Source organism: Enoplosus armatus, chromosome 8 (genome assembly GCF_043641665.1).
Source record: "Enoplosus armatus isolate fEnoArm2 chromosome 8, fEnoArm2.hap1, whole genome shotgun sequence".
NCBI classification, from domain to species: domain Eukaryota; kingdom Metazoa; phylum Chordata; class Actinopteri; order Centrarchiformes; family Enoplosidae; genus Enoplosus; species Enoplosus armatus.
In genome coordinates, this window is record NC_092187.1 from 26,527,052 (window position 1) to 26,539,123 (window position 12,072).

A 12,072-nucleotide genomic window follows, 5' to 3' on the forward strand; every position below is an offset into this window, starting at 1 on the left:
AATATTCACTGTGTCATAAACAAACAAGTTTCCACAGTGACAAAAAAGAACTTCAGTGAAGAACAAAAATCAGTTCTGAGTCGATACGGGACAGTGGTCAGGTCAATTGAAATGCATGATGGGAGATGGTGTTTGTTAGGACGTTCCACTGTCAATGACGGTGGTAAGTCTGATCGCGTTCATATAAGAGAGGCATGAAAACATGACTTCCCTTTCATATCTTATGACAACAACCAGAGCTTTAGTGCTTCAGTCTCTGCTGGAGGATGATATCAAAAGCACAATGAAAGGGCTTTAACATACAGCTCAAGAAGCTGACACACATAAGTCATTCCCTCCGACCAGAATCTATACTCTCATATAAAAACACCGTCAGGGAAGCCAAAGGGCTTTGCCGGTCTCTGAACATTCTGCTCCACAGGACCTTCTGTGAGAACACAGAAAAGGTTAGGTGTGCAGCATAAGTTACCATCAGATCAGATCAGAAATACTTTATTGATCCCCTGGGGGAAATTGTACAGTACTGGTGCTCCCATTCAAGATTAGAAAGCAGCATAAATTTAGAAATAAAAGTATGTACAAAATATAAAAATAAGAAATAGAAAATAAAAATAAGACTGAACATGTTTTGTACTTCTGGACGACATCACACATTTATTTTCCTACTGCTGTTATCATAACGACTACAGACTGAATGAATGCGTTAATACACTGATCATTGACTGTGAAGTTAGTATTTAAATGATCAACTGTGAAACCAGAAGCTCTGTCTCCACCTGCTGGACACCAACTGAACTGTCCACACATTTTGACTTCACTGAAAATAAAAGTTTTAAATCAGAAGCAGAAAGTTCAAAAACATGTATTTCAGCAGCAGGTGTCTCCCTGGCTGGCAGGTGATTGGTCAGTGTGTGTTCGGGGCCGTTTGCTCTGCAGCTGTTCTGATTAGTTGACGTCTCTGAACCCCTCAGAGGTGATCTGGTATTGGACGGTGGACTCCATGTGACCTGGAGATTTAAAGATGGCCGCAAGTCGCCGTGGCCCCTCCCAGTGTAGGAGGAGCCTGGTGGTGGGGGCGTGGCCCCAACTCTCCCCAAGGGCGGGGACCAGCTGTGATTGGCCGCCTCGCAGCCGGGTGGTCATCTGGTTGGTCATCACCACAGCGATGTCGTGGCTGGTTGCCATGGCGATGAGTTGCTGGCCAAGGCTGTTGAGGAGGCGCGTCCTTTGCGACAGCTCGTCAAAATACTGCCGGAATGGAAACGCTAAGCTGTCAATCACCAGGAGGCGGACCCTCGAGTGGTCAGACAGGAAGTCAGGCAGCAGGTGGACTTCGGCCAGTAGCTCCATGTAGTCATGGCAACGCACCTGGCAGAGGTGACACAGACGGACAATCAGAATCTATGTAGCATGCTGCTGTGTGACAACATCACTGTAACACCTGTTTAACTTCTGAGCTTGTGAAAGAGTGAAATGGTCTGTTATCATGACGACCTGTCATCATTACCAGGAACATATTGGACAGGATGGTTTCCACTGTAAAGGTCGTCATGGTGACTCGTTGCTCGTCGTCTTCGACCAATAAGGAGCAGTGTCGTACGGTGGCGGAAGCGATGTCGACGACTCTCTGAAGCAGGAAGCTGCCCTCTGTGTCGATGTAGACCACCTGGCCTCCGACCCCCCCGAAACACTGAGGGACCTGAACATCCACCGCCAACTGCAGGCTGTGAGCATGATGTCATCAATAAAGATAATTAGTAGGAAATAACGTCTCTTTAATGTTCAGCAGATAATTCAATTCCTCCTCTCGGCCACTGAATGTAACTGTAACGCTGTACGTTTGATCCCACGTTATTAAATAATAACAATGAAAACCATCAAAGATCTCGGAGTCAGGTGTTTGCGTACAAGACATCAGAGAAGAACAGAGGAAGATATCAGAGAAGAAGAGAGGAAGACATCAGAGAAGAACGGAGGAAGATAACAGAAGAACAGAGGAAGATATCAGAGAAGTAGAGGAAGATATCAGAGAAGTAGAGGAAGATATCAGAGAAGAGGAAAATATCAGAGAAGAGGAAGATATGAGAGAGAGAGAGAGAGAAGAGAGAAGAAGAGAGCAGGAGGCTATCAGAGGATTGTAGTTTTTAAACTTGTAGTTTTCACTTCACAAACATCAGTGTTATAAACAGGTTTCCAATGACGGAGGCTTGTTTACTATAGGTTTATAATGATTACTGACCCACATGAAGTGTGTTACAGTGTGTGTGTGTGTGTGTGTGTGTGTGTGTGTGTGTGTGTGTGTCCAACCACAGTTGTGTTTTTCCGACTCCTGGAGCTCCACAGATTTCTGTAGTTTTCCCGATAGGAAGACCTCCTCCGAGAGCAGCATCCAGCTGAGAGGAGAACGTCACAATGCTCCTCAACTCCTGCTCCTTCTGTAGGAGCTCCAGTGCTGTGAGAGAGGCTGACACTCGTCCTCCTCCTGCTCCTGCTTCATCACCTCCTCCTCCGTCTCTCCTCACAGCCTGCAACACCTCCAGTGCCTCCTGCTGGGACAAACTGGTCTCTGCAACAGAACACAAAACATCACATTTGATCTAAAGTGACTTACAATTAGTTCATCCAAACTCCACCTGAACAGGAGTGAGAAATCATCATGTGCTTCGCTCATTGCCCTGTAGAGCAGCAGCATAGAGTCAGTGTAGAGAACAGAGAGGAGAGGGAACACTTTAACTGATTTAGTTAGAATTTAGAGCTGGTCTCTGTTCTGTCTACAGGCCGAATTTATCAAGAGATAAACATAACCACATAACAACTTCGGGTTCAGTTTCCTGCCAAAGGTCACTTCGACGGGGGAGCCGGGGTTTACAGTTAAGGCGTTAAACAAATTGACATTTTAAAAAAGGAGTGAATTTAAATTCCCATTTGTTACAAATAAAGAGCTTAGTGTTAGGATTAGTGTTTTCAACTGTTACTTTTCACCAATAAACCTGGACGTTACGCCACGAGTTATTTTGAATGGAGTTTGGTGAATGTAAAGAGCACTAAAAATTGGGATTGAGTCAATATTAAGGCTGTTCTGTGTTGTGTCTACATGCATACATTTATCAGGAGATAAAATAAATCATTAATTGGCGTCAAAAGTGTTTAACAACCACATGTTCAACGATGAGCAATTAAGCTAAAACGGAGCGACTCTAAACTTTTTTACTTAAATCACCGAGTGTATCACAAGAATAATGTGATTCACAGCACTTCATCACCCTCTGCTCTACTGGGTGTGTCCGTTACCTTGAGCCTATAAACCAGGAGATTAAAGTTATATTACGAACGGGGTTTGGTGCGACTGAAGGAAACAAAGAAAATGCCATTTTCTGTCAAGAGACAGAAAGAATTCATAACCGAGACCGGAGTTTGGTGAGAGTGACGGTGAATGTAGCAGTTACCTTTGCTGAGTTGTAGCGGTTTCAGATGCAGCAGGTCTGCGGTGAACTGGAAACCAGCGCTGATCAGTTTAACTTTCACACTGGGATTCAGAGACAAACTGGACACTGATCTCTGCATCGTCACTGCTAACTGCTAACGTTACCTTCCACTTCAAAACATCCCGCCATGACAGGTATCCCGGCATGCCTTTTACCTGAGAGCAGCGTCAAACCCGCTGAAAATGAAGCACATTTCCGGTTTGACTTTTCAAAGGAAGAGTTGTTCGAGTTCAAGGTGCTATGAGCTGGTAAGACTTTTATAACGTGTTTTGTTTCCTCTGTGAGATTTAGTTGTTTATAGTTTCAGAGCACTGTAACAACTCTAAGATCTCCCTCCACCTCCAGTCTCTACAATGTTGTAATTATCTGGATTTGTCCTGTTTTATTTATTTAATTAAAATTTTAGTCAATTTTATTTTTCTACATCCTCACATAACTTATTCACATCTATCTCCCATTGCCAAAAACAAAACTCTTTTATTATTAATTTAACAACATCTATGTAATTTAATTTAGATATATTAGATCTAAAACTATTGGATTCATGTTGTTTTTATTTAGCGTACACTGCAAACTACCCCGGGTCACTCAAATTTCAGTGGTTCAGTGAAATTTTCCTCTGACTTCTGAAAAAATGTAATTCCTAACAGAAGAGCTTTTGTTAAATATAATAATAATGTTTTCTGTTTCTCTGCAGTTCTGTTGCTTCACTGTCAGAAACAATGTATAATACCATATAATATAGATAATACATCCAATAATGAATGAATAATTAACTGATACTTGTTTGGGTTTAAATTGATACATTTTATTCTGTAAATCAACTTCTGCTGATAATGTCTCATAACTGTGTCCTCATTTTACTTGTAACTCACCTCAAATACTATGATTATGACTATGATTAATAAATAACTGTCAGTGAAATAAAGTGTTGCCATAAAAACAGAAGTAACTGAAGTAACTAAGAACAGTAACTCTGAATTGAAATTGATTTTCTCTGCAGGGTCAAATTTCTTTCAGGCTTTTCTCTCAGCTCCCAAATTCTTATTTTGAAGGCATAACCGGAAGTTATATATCAGCTGTTTTCTTGTAATGACGCTCTATTTCGTCATTTAGTCGCGACGAAGTTTCCGCACGTGAGAGTGAACATCGAATGTGTTTCAATCAATGTTTTGAAGAAGATTTGAAAGTCAAACTGAAGGTGAGATTTAATTTGAAATTAATTCATACAGAAGAAGCGTTTCCGGAAGTGATTCTGATTAATGAAAAGAAGAAACAAATCAACAATGATATTAATAATAAGTGCTTGCTCATGGTGGGAACTGTTGTGTCTCTGTAATAATATTATAAAGAGTACGGTATAGACCTGCTCTATTTGTAAAGTGTCATGAGATTACTTTTGTCGTGATTTGATTATATAAATAAAATTGAATTCAGTTAATACTGTTTCTTTCAGACTCATAAGAGGGTCCATAGTGATAAAAAAGAAGAAGAAGACACATAAGTTAAAACCGCTTCAATTCATATTTAGATGATTTGATAAAAACAATAAGATGGTTTAATAGACAAAAGAAATGTCACACTTTTGATAAAGATCAATACATACACAATGAAAAGATCAGTAATCAGACGAAAGTTAAGTCATTGATTGAATATTGATTAAAAACCTGCAGGTTAAACTGACTGGAACTGACCAGTGAAACCACAGGTCTTGCTGGTCTGACTTGTGAACAGAACTCTTATCTACAGGTGTGTCCACCTGTATTAATACAGTAATATTTATTATATCTGTACTTTCATGGAACCCTTTTGTTGATGTACAATCTAACTACAAAACCAATATTTCATCAAATCAGTCAATGGTCTGCAGAATCAGTCTGCTTGACAGTGGTGGAATGTAACTAAGTACATTTACTCAAGTACTGTACTAAGTATTTCCATTGTATGCTACTTTATACTGTTTACGCCACTACAATTATTTGACATTAGTTGCTTTGCAGTATTGATACAAAATATAAATCAACTAATACATTATGATGTATTATTACAGATTAAACTATCCAGCAGAATATAGTCTTTGCCCTCTTGAGCAAAAAAAAATCTCACAGCATAAAATAGTAGAAGGTGGTCACTGACTCAGCAGTAGAAGGTGGTCACTGACTCAGCAGTAGAAGGTGGTCACTGACTCCGCAGTAGAAGGTGGTCACTGACTCAGCAGTATAGAAGGTGGTCACTGACTCCGCAGTAGAAGGTGGTCACTGACTCTGCTGTTGAAAGTATGCAGTGACTGTGCAGTGGAGGATGTGCTGAGAAAGTCTTATCGAAATGAGCGACCATCGGCTCCTCTGAGTGATGGGATGGCTCAATGTACAGAGGCAGAGGAATGCAGTGGTCGGGCTGGGGTGGAGGGTTTCACCATGGCTTTAGGAAGGAGCAGTTCCCTTCACTGTCCTGTGGTCCAGCACCACAGTACTGAACTGGATGAAATGGCAACAGGGAGCCAGTGTAGTGAACGGAGAAGAGGGGTGGTGTTGGACAACAAAGATTCACATTCGACGTCTCATGTGCAGTAGCGTATCGCATATAATTTTCTGTTAGTATAAAACAGTATGTTGATTTTTTTGTGTACTAACTGCCAAAACAGTATACTATGGTGATTAGTATGTAGGAATATTTGAACTGGATTTACATTTTTTTAAAGATTATGTTTTGGAATTTCTGCTTTATTCTGATAGTTGGAGAGAAAGGAAAGGCAAGGGAGAGAGAGGGGATGACATGCAGCAAAGGGCCCAGGCCAGAATCAAACCCGGGCTGCCTGCTAGGCCACAATATTTACAGATTGGGATTCTGTATTTTTACATGACGGAGAAGGAGATGTAAATTCAAGAATTAAAACTACATCAGACACAAATTATTATTGATATGTCTAAAAAATATCTGCAGGAGATCTTTAAGTTTTGTGGTATAAAATATTGAATCTCTCACCAGTTTGTTGACAGACTGAGATGTTCTTCTTGTCCTGTCTGTAGAATAAACTCTGATCTGAACTCAGTTTGTTTCAGTGAACTGACAGATGTGTTGTTAACAGCAGCACTGATGTCTGTCACAGATTAATTTACATGTTATTAACAGTCCTGTCTATCAGTGTGTCAGTCAGTTCTGGATTTAAATGATAGTTTGATCAATAATCTGATGATTCTGTAGCTTTTGAATGTTTTTTTATTCTCAAAACCTGAAAATGCCAGTGTCCACATACTTTTGCCAGTCTGTTATCAAAATTGATGCTTCAGAGTGAATCTGTGTTCATGTGTATCAATCTGCAGAGAGATGGAAAGAAAAGAGGAAGAGGAGGAGGAGAGGAAGACTACAGTTCAGAGAGATGATGAAGATGAGGATGAGGGAGCTGCTGCAGAGAGACGAGGTGATGATAATTATGATGACGAAGATGAAGACTCAGATGGTGGTGAAGAGCAGAAAAATAAAGACAAAGATGGAGATGATGATGTTGAGGGTGATAAAGGTGTTGCCAGCTTAAAGAAGAAGAAGACCAAACAGAAAGGTGTTGGAGTAACTTCCTGTCCAAACAGGAAGTGTGTTCCAGGTATCATCTACCTGGGTCACATTCCTCCGAGGTTCCGCCCCAAACACCTGAGGAACCTGCTGTCAGTGTTTGGAGAGATTGGACGCATCTTCCTACAGCCTGAAGGTAGTTTACATACAAATACACAATACACACATGTACTATATATATACAGTGTGTATGTACACACCACTACAGTACAGTATAAAGTACATATAAAGACAAGAAACTCAGACCTGAGACATTGTTGCTGCTCTGATTGTAATCGTAACATCATGGGTTCAAGCTCTGTGTGAACAATATGAACTTTATATATATTGTATATGCGGAAAATCAATGTACAAGATGCAACATGGAACATTTAGTGACATTTAAAATGAGAACAAATGGTGAAAATGTTTCTTACTGTGAGACTACAATCAAGAGTCAAAGAGTTATTATTAGCTTTAATTTAACTGCAGCGAGATACCACTATCAAAAATGCTTCACAAACCTTTTCTTTGACTATACATACTCCGCAAGGTAAGTGCACGCTGCAGATCAGACTGAGCACAGTAGAGAAACGATACAAAACAAAATAACAGAAAAACAGAATACGGCTAACGATAATACGTAGTAATACGTAGCCTTTTAGAAGGTAAACGAATGATGTCTACAAATTATTCTAATATATATTTTTCTTAGATATGAGTTCAGAGAGCACCCCTCAACCTCTGGTTCTTCCCCAGAGACCCCTAGCACAGAAACTCCTTTCACTTTAGCAATGAAGGGGAAGATGAGTAAGGAGAAAGTGGATGATTTGTGTTGAAGGGTTTACATCCGTTTGCTATGGTTGAGTCTCCTTCGTTTAGGTATGCAAAATACATGATTGATATCTGGTTATTCACAGCAATATCCATTGACATTAGGCTACTTTGATATTTTTCTGTGTCATTGCACATCAGAAACAGCTGAAAAATATTGGAATCGGAACCAAGATTCGATAAGCAGAATTGGAATGGGAATTGATAAAATTGAAATGATACCCAACCCTAGTCATAATGCATTGTCACTGATTGTTGCAAAAACAATTTTAAAGCATTATATTGATTTTAACATTGCTCACATGCACCCACATCCAGCTTGAAAGTATTTTTTTTTTGCTGAGGCACATATGTTGTGCGAGGAGGGACATTATCTATGCAGTTGCACTATTAACCCACCAGGTGGCTCTAAAACTATACATATGTAAGAAAGCATATTGTTTGGTAGAAATTCATAATAGAGGTTATTTCTCACTCTGTTAGACATGGTTAAAGTGCCATCCTCAAGAGGACTCCATTGAAAGTTTCAGCAAACCTCTTAAGGAAATATATATATATATATATATATATATATAAAATAAGAAATTATCAATGTGTTATAATGTAATTGGAGGTGACCTTTCATTTAATTTTCTCAAAAACTGAACAGTAAAGCAACCTCAGATTTCATTACTATTTTATTTGATATATGATGTGTAATATAATGTAGTTGTACTTGGTATAACCTATCAAATGTGAGGGGTTAGGGGCTAACCCTAACCCTTTGTGCCGTAACAGCACAAATACAATAGACGCTCATCAATCCGACAGTATACTACACAGTACAGTATACAATACAGTACGTAACTCTTCTACAGTACTCTACTCCCAGCCTTCAAGTGGGTGTGTGTTAGTGGTACTGGATGGACCCAGTGATATATATACACTGTTTCTGTCTACTATAATTCAATTTCAATTCAATTCAGTTTTATTTATATAGTGCCAAATCACAACAAAAGTCATCTCATGACCCTTTTCATGTAGAGCAAGTCTAGACCGACTCTTTATAATGTTATTACAGAGACCCAGCAGTTCCCACCATGAGCAAGCACTGTATATATTATACAATACTACAACACGCATGATCTTTAGAAAGAAGACAGAGATGTGAATGTTTGATTAGGTTTAGTGAAATGCACTCTTTCAGGTGGCCAGGTATCACCGGTTTGTTTTCTGATCACTGCTGTATTGATCCCTCAGATGGTCAGGTGAGGAGGAGGAAGAAGAAGTCTGGGTTGAGGAGATGTGACTTTACTGAAGGATGGGTGGAGTTCAGAGATAAACGAGTGGCGAAGAGAGTGGCAGCGTCTCTCCACAACACACCAATGGGAACCAGGAAACGCCAACGGTTCTCCTCCGACCTCTGGTCCATCAAGGTACAGTCTTCCCAGACTGACATCACAACAACAAATTACATGACAGCACAGGAACAGACTGACATCACAGTTACACATGACATCATTAAACAGAGGGGGGACTTGTGACGACTGTAGCTGAGAACACACAGAGTTTAGTTAATAGTGATGTTGACGCATTAAGCATAGACGTACACGCATCAGTATTCTACATCAGATCATCAGAACCCCCCCCCACACCTTTCTGGTGTCAGATTAGGGGGCTGACGGCCAGCTTTTCATTCCACCTTCCAGCATGGACTTTCACAACAAATACAAACACTTAAAATTCTTGTGGTGGGACAACACATTGCGTGAAATAGTTCTGGGGCCAGTTGCATAAACTTAGCTTAAGACTAGTCTTGGCCTTGGTCTGGTCTTGAATTGTCAGGTTAGACTAGTCTAATTAAGCCTTTATGTTATTGGTATTAAGGCCAACTTAATTTGAAGTAGGAAATTTAGCTACTTCTCCCCCTGGCTAAGCCTGAGGCGAGAGCTTTGTTGCTATGCCAACAATCTGTAAAGACACAGGACAAGGACAAGAGAGGAGCACATTTTACATTAGTACCTGCACAGGTTCCAGTGGACTCACCTGTCTGTCTCTCTGCCTGTCTGTCTCTGTAGTACCTGCACAGGTTCCAGTGGACTCACCTGTCTGTCTCTGTAGTACCTTCACAGGTTCCAGTGGACTCAGAATCAGAATCAGAAATACTTTATTGATCCCCGGGGGGAAATTGCACAAAAAAAAATGATGTGGTTGAAGTCACCCGAAATAGCAATGAATGCATACCTGTCTGTCTCTGTAGTACCTGCACAGGTTCCTGTGGACTCACCTGCCTGTCTCTCTGCCTGTCGGTCTCTGTAGTACCTGCACAGGTTCCAATGAATTCACCTGCCTGTCTCTCTGCCTGTCTGTCTCTGTAGTACCTGCACAGGTTCCAGTGGACTCACCTGAGTGAGCGACTGGCCTATGAGCAGACGGTCCTGCAGCAGCGACTCAGGACTGAAGTGTCTCAGGCCAAGAGAGAAACACACTTCTACCTGAACAACGTGGACAAGAGTGCTCATCTGGACAACCTGAGAAGGAAGAGACAGAGAGATGGACAACAGGTAAACCATAAACTACACACTCACCTGAATCACCTGTAGCTTCAATACAGGTGGAGTCACAGTAATGTTTGTAGTCTTCACATGTTGTAAAACGTTATTTGTCGTTGTCAGGTGGACGAGAGGACGTGGGACTTCACTCAGCGTCAGACAGAGGAGGAGATTCAGATGAAGAAGAAGAAGAAGAAGGAAGACTCTGTTACCCTGAAGCACATGGACAAGGCCCGCCTCATACATCAGAAGAGCCAATCAAACATCTCGCTGCTGGCCAAGATTTTCAACTCCAACAAATCAGAGTGACAGCAGAGGGACAGCTGATTTGCTGTTGGACAAGACTGTTTTCATGGAAACAGGAAGCAGATTGTAATGAGCTGGTGCTGACGCGCCCACCTTCACCAACCAATCATGGGCCATTCTGAATCTGAATTCTTTACCCGACTTAAGGAGCTGGTTAAGTCTTCTGAGTCTTTTTTGCAGTTTAACTTTCTTCAACTTTTTGTGACTGATTGTAAGCTGCTGTAATAAATATAATTTAACTGTTTAAAGGCCTGACTTTTGACCTTTTCACCTCTCTGGTTACAATCAGTCTCTGATCTCTTACTGATCATCAGTCTTAGTGTCTGACATCCTCATCATTCACCTGTATATGTTGTATCTGCATAAAATGTTGTAAATAAATCTACGTTCATGTGACATAAGTTAGAACTCCAGGTGTTTTTCATTGATTTATGGGATGTTTCCTCCCTGTGTAATCTGTGATCATCCCCAACTCCCCCTGTCTTGTCTCTCTACCTAACCTTCAGACAGACCTGTTTTACCTCTGTGTCACACTGGAACTCACTCCTTGTGTCTCAGCTCCTCACGGATAAAAGAGAGATGTGAGCACGGTTTCATTTATCAAACAGGACTTCCTCACTATTCATGACACACAGCATCTCAACTGTCAGATGTTTAGAAATAACTCAGTAACAGTTTGCGGTTTAAAAACACCTGATGCCTGCTGCTCCAATATTTAATATAGATAGAATATATGGAGACGTCAGGCATCACAGAATGTCACTGAATAAAAACACAGATAGACAATTAAAATTAGTTTATTACTGAAGGAACAGAACAGATGTGAGTTCAATCTGTAATTAGTAGTGTAATTGTCTGTAATTGTGATAAGTTTATGAAAGACAAAAGGTTCTGTGAGTGTGACGTCCTCTTCAGGCATAGGATGATATTATAGGACTAATAATAATAACTTTGACTTTATAGATGTATGATTTGGAAGACAAAATGAGAAAAGAGGAAAATAAGGAAAGCCTTTTTGCTGATGAAACATTTTTTCATAATTCATAATTCAAGTTTTTTTTAATTGTATGGCTATATATGAATAAGGTTAGAGCCGCTGTTGGTGTTTCCACAAGAAGTGTGTCTAATCTATAGTTTACAATCATGCAACATTATAAACATTACAGTAAAGCTGTTTCCACTGAAGCCTGGGCACTCTGTTTACTGTATAAATGTAGCACTTGAAGCACTTCAAGTTGATATAAAGTTGTAAAGTGGGAGGACTTGATGAACAACTGATTCTTTGATAAAAAGTCAAAGCTACAAGAAGACTGTGGACATAAAGATTTCAGGGGAGAAGTTAACTATGATTCCCAAGGTGCATTTCT

The 12,072-nt window shown here is 40.3% G+C and overlaps 2 protein-coding genes across 2 annotated transcripts; one reads left to right on the forward strand and one right to left on the reverse strand.

Annotated features, from left to right (window-relative positions):
* Positions 1-652: 652 nt before the first annotated feature.
* Positions 653-3,627, reverse strand: rad51c (RAD51 paralog C). The gene is made up of 4 exons (XM_070911050.1): positions 3,447-3,627; positions 2,308-2,566; positions 1,508-1,724; positions 653-1,368 (listed from the first exon to the last, which is right to left on the reverse strand). Exons 1-4 carry the CDS (start codon positions 3,562-3,564, stop codon positions 946-948), a joined length of 1,017 nt encoding a protein of 338 aa, XP_070767151.1. The 5' UTR covers positions 3,565-3,627; the 3' UTR covers positions 653-945.
* A 988-nt stretch (positions 3,628-4,615) lies between these two features.
* On the forward strand, positions 4,616-11,113 carry abt1 (activator of basal transcription 1). The gene is made up of 5 exons (XM_070910958.1): positions 4,616-4,686; positions 6,809-7,191; positions 9,108-9,283; positions 10,226-10,411; positions 10,523-11,113. The coding sequence occupies exons 2-5, from the start codon at positions 6,813-6,815 to the stop codon at positions 10,706-10,708; spliced, it is 927 nt and encodes a 308-aa protein (XP_070767059.1). The 5' UTR covers positions 4,616-4,686; positions 6,809-6,812; the 3' UTR covers positions 10,709-11,113.
* Positions 11,114-12,072: the final 959 nt, after the last annotated feature.